This window comes from Periplaneta americana, chromosome 15 (genome assembly GCF_040183065.1).
Source record: "Periplaneta americana isolate PAMFEO1 chromosome 15, P.americana_PAMFEO1_priV1, whole genome shotgun sequence".
Classification (NCBI taxonomy): domain Eukaryota; kingdom Metazoa; phylum Arthropoda; class Insecta; order Blattodea; family Blattidae; genus Periplaneta; species Periplaneta americana.
In genome coordinates this window covers 430640-445782 of record NC_091131.1, presented here as the reverse complement: position 1 = coordinate 445782, position 15143 = coordinate 430640, and the positions used below count along the sequence as shown (strand labels likewise).

At 38.1% G+C, this 15143-nt stretch overlaps 1 protein-coding gene across 1 annotated transcript in view; it reads right to left on the bottom strand.

The window, feature by feature from the left end:
• The window catches only part of LOC138715780 (E3 ubiquitin-protein ligase RNF10), a 33553-nt gene that overhangs the window by 6282 nt on the left and 12128 nt on the right, over nt 1–15143 (bottom strand). The window contains exons 5-11 of the mRNA XM_069848843.1: nt 14926–15110; nt 11126–11321; nt 10619–10795; nt 9454–9628; nt 9127–9378; nt 4203–4380; nt 3954–4119 (exon numbers count right to left, since the gene is read on the bottom strand). Coding sequence (XP_069704944.1) covers nt 3954–4119; nt 4203–4380; nt 9127–9378; nt 9454–9628; nt 10619–10795; nt 11126–11321; nt 14926–15110 — 1329 coding nt within the window. The remainder of the gene's footprint in view (nt 1–3953; nt 4120–4202; nt 4381–9126; nt 9379–9453; nt 9629–10618; nt 10796–11125; nt 11322–14925; nt 15111–15143) is intronic.

Genomic DNA, 15143 nt, shown 5'->3' with positions numbered 1-15143 from the left:
ATTTATAATACATTTAATTTGCGTGAAAAAACTGTATGTGCCTACAATATTTTAGGTTACATGTAAATTTAATTACTAACTTTGTGGTTTTGCATGATTTATGTCTGACTTTGGCTTTACTTTATTTTTCATGTTACAGGTATTATAATTTGTTTCTCGTCAATTTTATTCCCCACTGTAAACTTCGACCTCAAATTTCATAACATGGATGGTGTGTTCTTGCAGCAGGAATTGTTTAATAAATAATGCTGGGTGCTCTCTGATACAATCAGGACAGCCTCATTAGTATGTTCATGTGTGGTGGTCTGGTGATTGTGCAGCTAAGCGCAGTTTATATTTGCAATGTGTTGTTATTAGTATAAATGTAGGCCTAGGTAGTAATATTAACAGTTAAGAAAGAGAAGAAGACTATGTATCGTGTTCATTCCATCCCTGTTCCATGTGTTAATATTTTTATGCAAAATCCATTTTATTATGCATTAGTAATAGTAATTCTTCTTTTGAAGTTTCTAACAACATTCTTACAATAATAGCGTTTTTGTTAATTACCGGTATATTTTCCTACATTTTAAAAGAAGTGACTGGTAAAACAAATGCAGAATAAATATGGAAAATGCCTGTTATTATTCAGTTGAGAAGCTTTTGTCATCTAGTCTGCTGTCAAAAAGTCTGAAAGTTACAATTTATAAAACAGTTATATTACCGGATGTTATGTATGGTTGTGAAACTTGGACTCTCACTTTGAGAGAGGAACAGAGATTAAGGGTGTTCGAGAATAAGATGCTTAGGAAAATATTTGGGGCTAAGAGGGATGAAGTTACAGGAGAATGGAGAAAGTTACACAATACACAACTGCACGCATTGTATCCTTCACCTGACAAAATGAGGAACATTAAATCCAGACGTTTGAGATGGGCAGGGCATGTAGCACGTATTTTTTAATATTTTCCACAGCTTATTTTAACATTTAATTTACTTTTGAATTTTGCTGGGTACTGTAGTTGGTATAGGGCTTGCCTTCTGTGCTCGAGATTGCGGGTTCGATCCTGGCCCAGGTGTGTTTAAGTGTGTTTAAATGCGACAAGCTCATGCCAGTAGATTTACTGGCATGTACAAGAACTCCTGTGGGACAAAATTCCGACACACCGGTGACGCTGATATAATCTCGGCAATTGCGAGCATCGTTAAATAAGCCATAATTTGAATTTTTTTACTGTATTGCAGTGTGTACAGAAAATTTCATCACTGTCACCATGAAGGATGAACATTTTATTATTATTTTACAATTTATTATTTCTGCATACCATATTAATTATTTAATGAAAATTATGACAGGAGCAGAATTTGATAAATCTTAAGAAGTAGTTTTGACTGTAATTTATTACTTAAAAACAAACATTTCAAATAATTTCAAGGAAAAATTGTTCCAGAGCCGGGTATCGATCCCAGGACCCTTCGCTTAGCGCACAAATGCTCTCCCGACTGAGCTACCCCAGGAACCATACATGACACAGTCACAATTTTTCCTTTATATCCACACAACTCAAATGGGCTGACAAGATGCCAGAACCCAACTTTGAGTGCACACGAAGGGTCCCGGGATCAATACCCGGCCCCAGAACAATTTTTCCTTGAAATTATTCAAACCTGCTTTACAGGAACTACTACCTGAAAGTCAGATTTGTATAAAACATTTCAAACTTTGTGAAAATTAAAGAGACTAACACTTGAATATTATAATTTACATGTTATTATCCCTCTCTCACATACTGCACCTGCATTACCATAATCAACATCACCATTATCATCGTCACTGTCTGAATCACCACTGTCACTAAATTCATTAAAATCATCATCGTCTTCAAGATATTTTGCAAAGTTATGAAAAAGGAAACAGGTCAGTATAAATGATGGTACACGATGTGAATTAACTCTCACACCATAGTGAAGACTTGGAAATTTCCTCTTTAGCTGGCCAAAACATCGTTCAATAATCACTTTCTGCAGCTAGTAGACGATTGGAAGACCGTTGCTGGGGTGTGTTAGGGTTTCTGTACGGTGTCATGAGCCAGGGTGCACATCCATAGCCCTCATCTGCAATTAGTGCGGTATTTTTGGTTCTGCGCATCACACCTTGTGCGGTACTGTTCTGCCAAATCCGTGAGTCGTGCACCAAACCAGGTCAAATGACGTCAACGCTTGTGAAATATTCTTTAGAATTGCATGTTGCTTGAACGTCGATTGAAGAAAAACCTTTACGATTGATATATTCATCTCCGTTGACCTTGGGTTTAGGAATTTTAACATTTGTGCAGTCGAGTGCACCTACTGCAGTTGGAAAGTTGTACTTCTGCTGCCAACTAGCCTTAGCTATCCTCACATATTCAATGTTGGAAGGAAACTTGATCCAGATGTCAGACTTTTCTGTTTTTTTTTTTCTGACACAAATAGCAATTGTTCTTGAAACTGTACTCTGATGAACCCCTATTTCATCTCCTATTCCATTCTGAAAACCTGGGTCTGCCACATAACGCAAGAAAATTCTCATTTTTTGTTCGGAGGTTAATGCTCCTCCTCATCTTTCTTCGTTGTTTCCAATAAAATACTCGCTTAATCATTCCACGTTTTGTTTCTCAAATCTATAAAGTGACTTTGTTTTCACAGCCCGAATTCGCAAAAAAGCAGCCATTCTAACCAATTTACTAAACAAGCGAAGTCACAAAACAGGCATGCTACGATTTTTCTTAGGAAAAACTATGAAATAGAGACCTGAACTACATATTATGCACGAATTATATAGTTTCTACTAAGGTCAGAAGTAAATTCTAAACATGGCTTCTTAGATCGTTGTTTTGCTACAAACAAAAAAATTTCCCCAAGGATTTTATGCATAGAAATCTTAGTATTTCCTATGATTTTCGTAGTAATAGTATTTACTATCGTTCTATGCATGTTAGCCATTATGTCTGAAATGAAGTACCAGTAATTAACAACGGAAGACAAGATCAACCTTAAGAACAGAAGCAGTATCGTTTGTCTCAAAATTTAATCTACAAGCTTGGAAAAATAGTGAAATAATGGAAAACTACATGCAAACATGCTGTTACCTCAATGACGATGCTACCTGTGAGGTTACGGGAATGCAGCACTACAAATTCCAACACACTGAAGTTTTCCTTAGACCCACAGTAATTTCACCTCAACATAAGTGATGTGCGAATGAAATAAAATCCAAAATTAATTAAAGATATCCTGAGCCAATTCCACAAAGTACTGAAAAGAGTAAAGCATTCCTATATTTCACTACAGTTACACAATTACTGATAAACTGGCAGAAAGGATCATGACTAAGAAAATGACGAAGTCACTAGATGCTAGAGATAAGAACACAAAAATCTCCTACTTCATGAATGGTGGCAGTGGTGACGGATCTGTCATACTTCAAGACAATGAATTCGCCAGATTGGCAAAAACGAACAAGACTATCTGACAGAGAAACATAAGAAATGCATATTGCACTGACAATCTCATGATTTTAACAAGGCAATTATTCTTGCTAAAGAGACAACTACACCTACTAGCACACCAAAGAAGAGGGCTTTATTCTTTTCAGTACTTGGGGGAACTGGCTCAGGATATCTTTAATTAATTTTGGATGATATTTATTTCATTCGCACATCACTTATATGGATTTTACAAAGCCAAGCAATTTCAAAAACTTTAGAAAAGAGAAAGAAAAATCATAATCTTGGGAGTGGATCCCATTGCATATAGGATTGCAGACAATGAAGTGATAAGTTCACTAGCTATGAGGGGAATTAGAACTTCACAAAAGATCTCAATACATTGCACAGATTAAACCAGAAACAGCAACAAACAATGCATCTGTACAGATAATAATAGCAGAGCACTTTACAGTGGATGATGAAAAAAGAAACTGTACAATCACATACTTGTGCAAACGACATTCCCGGGGGTTCTGAGCTGCTGTGTTCTGGAAGAGTGCATTCTTCACTGATGCTGAGGTTCTCTGCTGCTGCACTTAAAGGCGAAATGCTGTCACAGAGAGTGGGGCTGCTTGCCACGCTGGATTCCACAGGCGAGACAGACAGACTTGCTCTGCAACCCAATCAATATTCCAACAGCTTGTAGCAGCAAATAGAAGTGTATGTTGCATGCCATCGTTTCTTAATTCTACTCACACTGTGGAGTCTTCACACTCAATGCCGCACTGTGGAAAGTGGTGGTGCGACTCGATACGTATGTGTGGCGTGGGGTAGCGTCCCCAGCGCCGGTTCTCTTCTTCCATGATTTTCTTTTCCCTGCGTTTCTCATCCCGGGCACGACGCTGACGCTTCCGTCTGCGCACATCCATCTGATCTGCAAACACAGACAGCATTCAGTAACAAACAGGTCTTCATGAATTTCTAGTTGTTGCCAATGCAAAGCTTCAATAGTCAATGAATCATGAATACAGCACAACTGGTAGCCAGGCTGGACCCGGCTCAGGTTCGAATTCACTTATGCTTGTCAGGTTCAGACCTCATAGAAGCGCAAATCTTTTATTTTTTTCTCTTGCAAATTATACTGATTAAATATCAATACGAAGATTGCAATGCATGCACAATCAGATGTCCACCCAGAACAGCAGACGACCAGTATCGTAAGTTATTGTTTAGCCCCACTTAGTATTTTGTAACGGCATTTGTCTTGTCCCTATTCTGTCGAAGACACAGAGCGTTGGTAGACTGTGAGATTAGTCTTTCTCAGGGCATGCTATGCTTGCTGAGCAAGCCCAATATTTTCGTAGAATGTGTGTTTCTCAAAATCGGATTACGTACATTAAAATTTATTTTGATTTTTGGAATACTGTATAAGCGTAATACCATCCGCAGGTTGCACACCGCAAGTATTGTAACGCTTGCTCGTTTCTCGGAGCTACAGGAAAGATGTAGAAATAGCGAGAATATGATGTGCGCGCAAGTGCCTTCCTCCTTACTCCGTCCTAGGACCACACGCTTCTGTTATGTGTTGTATGAAGCTCTGGTCCGAGAGCTACACCACGAATATTTAACGTTACACAGAGCAGTATTGGTATCAGCTTTTACCAGTGAATGTACTGTGATCTGCGAGTGCAATGTAATTGTATGAGCGGAATGCATGATGTGCTAACATATTATGTTAGCTGCTGCATGTATTATTATTAATTCTTAAACATTAATTTGCAGTATTGCAATGAGTTCGGAATTGTGTATTATTGAAACATCATTATTAAATCCATTTTCCCGAAGGACTATTCAAGAGAAAACTGACATTATAGAGAATATGTGCGCTCGTTCAGTGCAGCTCAATACAACAATATGCATTGGTTGGCAGGGTCGAAAAAACTAAATAAACTGTTTTGTTGGTCATGTTTGTTATAATATAATATAATATTATTATATTGAACTTCTACATCTGATAAGCGAATGTGATCCATGACTCATAATGATTTCATAATTATAAAATAAATTATTTATGTGGGTCTGATTATTTTTATTAATTATGAATTATTATATCCTCCCATCTTCCCCTATGAATAAAAGAGCAAGCCTAACTTTCATGACTAGCATTCGCCCCTGGTCTTTCTCATGCTGCTACTGGAGTGATGCAGCTGTTCCTGACTCCTGGTCTCTACTTCATCTGCTAGTCTTCGGGTTTGGGTGATAATTGTAAGCTAATGTCGGCTCAGATCGGGTCTATGCAGACCTGTATTGCATTAGAAGCATTGTGCGATCGACAGGTGTGAATCCAATGCTCATGGGGGAGGGGGGAGCCATAATGCATCCTCAGATGTGTAACTGATTAAGGCCAAGAGGCTCCTTCCTATATCTGTACTTCACCTCAGCCTATTTTAACTACTGCAGAAGAGGAGAAGGAAGGTGGAGAGCATTGGAACAGAATACTCCGAGGAAAAGCCCTGCAACATATGCTTTATTCACCACAAATTCTATTACGACCTGGTCAGTGCTCGAATCTGGGCTGCCTGGATGGACAGACCAGACCAGTGTGTTAGTACTTGAGCCATTCCTAAGTGATATAGCATGCAATGCCAGTCATTCACAGTCAAACAGTAAGTAGTTCACCAACGCTGTCATTCTGGTAAATTCAAAAGCAGCTATACAATCAATAGCTTCAAACAGCAATTCTACCACAAAATTCTTATTAGAATATTAGAAAATACGCAGCCAATGGATTCCCTCGCATGCTGGTTCACTAAGAAATGACGCAGCAGATACGTTGGGAAAAATTCTCAGTCATCAAACACTTTCAAGAATAGGTACTCAAAACAAAGAAGAAACAGAACTACTAAAAAATCACGTGGGGAAAAATGGGCAGACATCAGAACAACATAGGAAAGAAGCTGCTGCTGCTACATTTAGACTAAACTCAGGTCATGATTACCTGGCCGTTCATCTGCACAGAATAAACATTTTAGAAGCAGCAGATTACAAGACACAAAATGGACTGGAATCACCTTCACGATGCAGACACAGTAGCTATGTGCTGCAGTCACCTGTTTAAATAATCTTACTGAGATAATTTTTATCTCACTTTCATTTCGAAAATCAGTAGATCTTGTAGTCACTAACATGCAAAATAAAGTGTCGGCATATGTAGGAAATTACTTTGTTAATGAGAATCAGTGCCTTAATTGAAAAAATAAAGTTTAATACTGTACTGCTCTTGCTGACATGTCAAATTCTCACCTGAAAAGCTGTAAGTGAGAAAGTTTACTCATACTGCCAAATTCTCTTGTACAGCGATCCTCAATTTATCACCATTTACTTTTCTAGATACAATGTACGGGTCTAGAGATGGGTCACAAATTTGGAGATAATACAATGTATGCTAATTTCTACATACGTAATTTCTCATATTGAAATTGAAGATTATTTTCTTCTTCTCTGTTAAAATAGCCTTCCTAATTTAATAGTAATCCTGTAGCTTATATCTACCCAGAGGTCCAGAGTTCTACATTCTACCACTGTGGTCTGTGGCAATATAAGTCTATGAGTGAAAATAGATGTTCAGAAGTGAATAGAAAACCGAAACCCAATATTACTCTTATTGTACTGAAATATTGAAGGAAAAACAGTATTTTAGAAAAAAAAAAGTGTGCACATTGTAATAGATATAATTCAAGGCTTTTAAAATACATATACAATTTTAGAATTACAAAATCTCCTCGTTCCTAGCACGCCAATATTTATTTTAAATGTGAAACACGATTAAACTGTTTTATCTTATGAAGTTTTGTAAGGAGGTATGTTCTTAATATTCTTCATTAATTATATTTTATCAAGAAAGGGACAAGAGTGTCCATGTTCACAATATCAACCAAACATCTCATACGTTGTGATATTTCTTCTTATATATGACAGAAGTTGGACACAGGCTTGTCTTTCTATCAAACTTAGAGGGCTCGGTATCAGAAAACTTAGTGATATCTGTATACTGGCATTCTTTGTTTTTGCACATGATTTTCATCAAATCCATTTTTCCTCGTAATAGTGACGAGGTATAAATCTGCTATATGCCACAGACTTTTGATAGGTGGATAGGTGATCTTCCATCTCTTCCAAATGTCCAGAAATGTTGGGATGATATAATTATTCGGCATATCCTAAAATCTCCTGTAACATCTTGTACATCAGAAACAGACCAAGCTCGAGTTCTAGCTCCACAAGAAAAAGAAGCAGTTTCCTGGCTACATTCTATACCTACTCCAAATATTGAAATGCTGATAGACAACTAATCTTGTACGATTACTGTCGCATTACATCTTGGATGCAAAATTTGCTAAGAACATCAATATATACAGTATGTGGGAATATAACACTCTGAGTTCTGTCAAGGAAAATAATAATAATAATAATAATAATAATAATAATAATAATAATAATAATAATAATAATACTGTATTAATAGGAAAAAGCAGATTTTTTAAGACAATGATTGAAGGCTGCATGACATATAGTGCAAAACTTTGGACACTGAATGAAACAATTCTGGTGAGTGAAATGAATTTTTGAAGGAAACTGTTGTTGTTTTCCAATGGTTAGATATTGGCCAAGCCGTTAATCCTCTTGCTTCCCAATACAATCCTCTTTGCCTGTTTGGAGTTCATTTTGTCTAGTACCAAGATTTTTTTTCTTTTAGTTGGTTATTTAACGACGCTGTATCAACTATTAGATTATTTAGCATCGATGGGATTGGTAATAGCTAAATGGTATTTGGCAAGATGAGGTCCAGGATTCACTACAGATTACCTGATATTCGCCTTATAGTTGGGGAAAACCTAGGAAAAAACACAACCAGGTAATCAGCCCAAGCGGGAATTGAACTCATGCCCATCGGCAGGCAAGCACCCAGCTTTATTAGAGGTGTTGTTATACGTGCGAAGTGTTGTGGGAGACCGGGGAGGCGAACTGCTATAAAATAAAACATGATGAAATACGAGAAAAAGTAAATGTAAAATGAACTGATGAACAAATTATTATTAAAATGGCTTGGACATGTGACGCATATGTTAAGAGGACACCCTCTCAAAGAACATGAACAGGCCTTGGACATGAGGGAAACAAAAACAAATTGAGTGTGATGGAAACACGAAATAATCACTGGATGCTCTTAAAGATAAGAATCCATGGCATGTAGAGTGCGATAAATAATCGACAGATTGTAAAAAAATCGCAGTATATATTATATAGATACAAATCCAAAATTTTCAGGAGCCAGCACATTTTACCCACGCATGCATTGAGAAAATTATTCGAGCTAAAATAAAGATACATTTACTAAAATATATTAAACAACATTAAATATCCATACAATACAAACACACGCTCTCAGAGATGTCCTAAGCTGTATAGTTACAAATATAACAATATTAATCTAAAAGGCGCATTGAACTTCTTCCTACAACTGCTTCTGTTAACATTAATCACTGCGACATAAAAGAAATAAAAGTCTTAAAGAATTTTGAACTCTATAAAAAAAAATTCAGGTGCCACATAAAATTTTTAGTGCCATGGTGACTGGGATTTGTGTACATCACCTTCAGAGTTGAAAATTAGACCTAACCTCGGAAATGCTCCAGCGTCTCCTTGGTGACAATGGGAGGCTTCAACTGTATCTCTGCCACCTCAAACTGGCAAGTGACTGGTAGATGCTGCAGGTAACGCAGCCTGCGCCTGAGTTCTTCTGTCATTGAACCAGACTCCTTCTCAACAATGCGACCTGTCACGACTGGAGGGCAGTGCTCGAGGGCGCCGTAGCAGTGCTCCAGCATGCGCACGTTCAGGGCGTGCAGGTAGATGTGCTGTCCGTCTGCAGCTGCAACACAACGCTCACAATCATGTCGCAGGCTGGCACACTTCTAAGTCTAAGTCACATTGCAGCCACCCTCACCTTGGTAGAAGTAGAAATGCTTCAGGGGCGGTGACCCCAACTGTCCCACGTTTAACTGGTGGATCTCCAGGTCCTCGACACTAAATGCTGCATTGCCGTCATCACTGCTCATGCTCTCGTAGCGACTTCTCAACGTCTGCTGTCCTGCCGCTTCTCCCACACACGAGTACACAGCCTACATTTCAAATGATACTCACGTAATTCAACATAATTATATTTTCAATGCTTAAGATATGATAAAAGTTAAAAATTTCATAGTATTAAAACGGGTCAAAAACTCTGATAGAACTGATATTTAACCCTTGCGGTGAATTTTTTGAAGTTCAGAGGGCCTAATTAGTCAAATCCGCTCTCCTATCTCAATGCAGAGGCCCCCTGGGATCTTTTAAGATGTGAAAGAGAGAGTGGTGTGCAGAAAACAACTGGACGCTACTGCAAGAAGTGTAAACATGGCATGACGAGCCTTTCCACGATAAAAGATTCTGGATGTATTGTATTCCCCCATTCGGACGTCCACATAGCTTAGGGCTCAATATTTTGTAATTTCACGTATTTAATTATCTGAAATCTAGTCACAACCATATATGCAGCATATACTGGTTGGTACAAATAAGAACACAAAACCACTTTTTCATATTAAATCAACACTTTTTGAGAAAAAATAAAATCATTTTCAAACATCCCTACTGATATGGCTCTGAAACAATGCGCCAATGTGCAGTTGGAAGCCCAAAACTCACCAAAGATGAAGTGCATTTCAGAAATAGCAAATTAAGACAATGCTGATTTTCTTCTGTAATAGGATGACAAGTTTCATTCAAGATATTATAACAGAACCATCTGGCTGTGAAACCAGGTGGCCCGGGTTCGATTCCCGGTCGGGGAAAGTTACCTAGTTGAGGTTTTCCCCTCAACCCAATATGAGTAAATTCTGGGTAACTTTCGGTGCTGGACCCCAGACTCATTTCACCGCACTATCACCTTCATCTCATTCAGATGCTAAATAACCTAAGCCGTTGATAAAGTGTCGTAAAATAACCTACTAAAATAAAAAATAACAGAACCAACACAAATCTTTCCAGTCCTCAGTGGATCATGATTCATGCCATTTGCATCAGAGCCAGAGGAATGAATTTGAACTTGAATTACTTCAATTTCTACATACTGGTTTGTAGTTGCTGCATAGTTCCAGCTCCTCGGACACCACCTTACTGGCCAGTTCTGCATGTCTCTCACCCAGCAAACCAATTGCTTGTTCAATGAAGCATGTCTCGGGACAATTTTCCTCCTCAGATAATTGTTTTTCTAGTTCCTGCCTCTCATGGTCTACGATGGACATCACCTGATGGAACACATTGACCTCATTAGACCTAGTCTCTACTGTTTAACACAATGCTTCACCATTAATGTATCTACGAGTAACAGTCTTCTTTCATATCCTGTATGTTCAGCTCTTCTCAACAATTTGTGGCAGTCACAGTGGCAGCAGCTGCTGGTGCTGCCGCCACCTACAGCACTGTGCACTGCACTCAAATCAGATCTTATCTGCCAGTCTTTGCAGAACAATTATGTAACAATATTTTTTAAAAATCTGAATGCAGTTTTCTCAAGAGGCATGTACTTCATACTTCATGGGCAGAACTGCGAAGGAACTGGTTTTCGCACAACTCACCTCACGTGGCGTGGCCAGTAGCAATTTCGAGTGCACCGTGTCCACAGCGGTCTCTGACACTGACAGCAGCTGGCTGGTGGGGCGAATGCCGCACTGGCCCACAGGCAGGGCAACCAGTGATCCTCGTTCCCGCTTCATCAAGAGCATGGTCACCTCCTCGCCAACCGAGAGCTGAGTGTGCGCAATTGCAATCACACTGCAACAACATGGAATTACAAACTGCTAACACTCAATTGGAATCACGACATTCCAAAAGGTTCGACCTAATCTCTTCCTCCTCTTCAAGCATAAGAACAGGGAGAGAACCATTACAAAATGAACAAATTCATTTGAATGATAATGAGTGAAAGTGGGACTCAAGGTAACACACAATGATCTGTCTTCTCTAAATTATTTCCCCCTCGACCGGCTATATTTCATCGTCTTCTATTCTCCAGTCCCTTTGTCTTCAATTGAACTACTATGTTGACCACGAAGTTTTCACTTCATGCATCAATTTAATTTAATTTATTAAGCCATTAAACATACAGTGATAGGCTTCATTACAAATACTGAAGGTTCTTTTCTTCGGTTTTGGTGGAGATGGATAGAAGCAATGATGACTCTATGGCCAGGTCCAGGGTCTTCAATTATTTTTTTTTCTTGGTTTCGTGATCAATATCTGATGTTACAGTAATAAGTCTGGATTTGTGCCAGAACCAGAATAATGTATGAAAGTAGGGGGATCTTCTTTTCTATAGACAAGTTTTGCGGTTGTAGTATTTAGGAGGTCCATGATCATTTTTCCAGGTTGATTTACATTATCGTAGCCCCAAAATTGGGAGTGGGCATTATTAAAGTCACCAATTTATGATAGTTTTGGATTGTATATCAAACAAAGTTAGATCAAGGGGATTATTAGGTGGGTTATAGGCACTGCAGATTTTGAAATGTTATTGATTTTTCCATACTTCGATTCTTATTAGTTCTAATTTGTCTTGATTATCCATTTCTTTTATGATTTGATTATCCATTTCTTTTATGATTTGGAAATTTGTAATTGATTTCTTTGATATACCTGCGAGAATCCCACAGAACCAGACGAACACCTCAAAATCAACACACCACTAATGGAAGATACAAACTCAGACTGAACAAATATTTCTGTGAATCTAATCTTAAAATTGCAAGAAAACCACATCCCACGAGGCAAACCAAAACAATACACCCCATTCTGGACAGAAAACCTGAATTTATTGAAACAAGATAGAGATAAAGCAAGAACCAAAGCAGAACATAGCAAAACACCAGAAGATACTCAAGATTGGAGGAAGAAGACTGTCATTCTTAAAAAAAGCAATCATAACAGCAAAAAAGAACAGTTTTAATAAATTTATTGAAAATATTAATTACAGAACCGATAGCACTAAAACATATAAATTTCTGAAGAATATTTCCAATACACAGGAAAATACTAGCCAACCTATTATTCATAATAGCAAAACACTAACAGATAGCAGAGATATAGCAAATGCATTTAATAAACACTACTCAAAGTCTCACAGATTACATTCCGAAACCAAAAAAACTCACAAATTTATCAAAAGAGAATTACATAAAAATAATAAAAACAATATTACTAGTACTGTCACAAAACCTGAAATATTTCATCAAAATTTTACTTCCAAAGAATTAAGTATAGCTATACAAAATTTAAAAACCAAGAAATCTCCTGGTCCGAACAACATTCATTCAGAATTGTTTAAACATCTGGTGGAAAAAGCCAAGTCTGTACTTTTATCCATTTTCAATTTATCATGGAACACCTCAATTCCTGCAGCTTGGAAAAAAGCAATCATTGTACCAATTCACAAAAAAGGGAAACCTGCTCATGATGTTAATAGTTATCGGCCAATAGCACTATTAAGCATGATTGCAAAAACCATGGAGTCCATGATCTCCAACAGATTAACTTGGTATTTAGAATCCCAAAATCTTTTATCACCAAGACAAGCCGGCTTTCGACAACTATACTCTACTAATGAACAAGTCATACGCCTCGGCCAAGAAATAAAAGACAGTTTTAACAAGAAAGAAGATACCTTGGCAATATTTATTGACTTTCACTTAGCATATGACTCTGTTTGGAGAAATAAATTATTATTAAAACTCCAGAAATTAGGTATCTCTAGCAACATGTTCAGATGGATATCAGAATTCCTTAGTCAAAGATTCATTGTTACTAAATTCAATAACTCACTTTCTAGTTACAGACAAACATTTCGAGGTCTACCTCAGGGTGCTGTCCTCAGCACAACTTTATTCAATATTTATATAAATGACTTACCCTCCCTATTAGAGGAATCAAACCTGAAAACAGCACTATTTGCAGATGATATAGTTTTGTGGACTTCCGGATCTTACAGACATAGAGACAAAATTCAAAATTATGCTCTTAAAGCTCTAAATCAGGCCTGCACAAACAGCGCTCAACGAGCGAGTGCGCTCCTTCAGAGCAGGAGAGCTGTGTTTACCGCTCGCCGGAAAGGAGAGGAAGATACGTCAGAATGACAGACTTGCTATAGGTAGAGGAGAGGGAAACGACCACTCAGCTATCTAGTGGAGTGCAGTGTGTAGGCCTATTCTCAGTAACTGTTTCACGTTGCTTACCTACTGCTACAGTACAGTATGGAGGAATCTAAAAGATGGAACATAACATTTAACATTTAACGATTTACAGATCGAACTTGTTGATCTTCAATGTGACCTAAAGGCTAAAGATCGTTTGAATAATACTACTAGCCTGGTTGAGTTTTACAAGACTAAACATTAGCAATAATATCTACGACTACACAGGCTGGCTGTGAAAATGATTGCTATGTTTGGCTGAACTTTTATCTTTGTGAGCAACTGTTTTCTATAATAAACTTTAATAAAGGCAGACATCGAACATCTGTAACTGATGTTCCATTACGATCAGAAGGCTACTGTTTCTTTCAGCTGCCAACAGCATAAAAACCCGTTTACATGTACTGATAAATAAAAATATAACAAAATGATATTGTACATTTAAGTAGCTATAGAATTTCTATTATTTCTGTAAAATAAATATTTTTTTATTAATTAATAATAGTCCAAGACAGTTTTGCAAACAATGAACGGGAATTCATTCATAAACACTCGTAATAGTACTTCCTTTTGTGTACATTTTGTACGAGATCGCCCCTTCTTCCAGTCCACCCTTATACAGAGCGCAGCTAATATCTGCATTCCGCTCATGAGCTGTGAGCCGGCTCGGAGAGCGCAAACCTTGTGCAGGCCTGCTCTAAATGGAACATATCAAATTTGATGACACTCAATTTAAGCAAAAGTAAATACCAAATATTTTCACTCGGTAAAAAAGAAAGAGAATTCAATATCCAATACAATGCCCAACACCTCCCTAGGACTTATGAATCCAAATATCTTGGAGTTATTTTCGATAGTAAGTTAACATCCACAGGTGTGGATACTAGAATGGGTGCTGGCAATGTAAAGGCTGATGCCATGACAAGAAAAGAATCTGAAAAGGCATTTACTGGGTCTGAGCAGGTCTTGGAATGTTCGTATATCCATTACTGAGCAGATCAATAAGATATAAAGGACTCATGTAAAAAGACGATACAGTAAGCTTGTCTCATTCACTTACTGCAGAATTTCTGCTTCTTAACAGATCAAACTCAGGCTAACACAAAGACTGATTACTGGACACTGCACCCAGAGGAAACGGGGATCTTCAAAGAGATTACGCAGCCTCTCGTAGAGCCTGAAGTGCTACGTACCTCCTGAGGTCGTGTTTGTGCACTGCCTCGTAGCAGATTGGACACTTGCGCCACGCCTTGTCAGAGAGCGCCAGGTAGTGCAGGATGCACGGCCAGCAGAACACGTGACCGCAGCGCGTCATCTTGGCAGCCACAGGTGGGTACAGGCAGATCGGGCACGAGAGCACCTCCGAGCTCTGCAGTCGCTACAACAGACACACAACGTCACACGTGTTGGC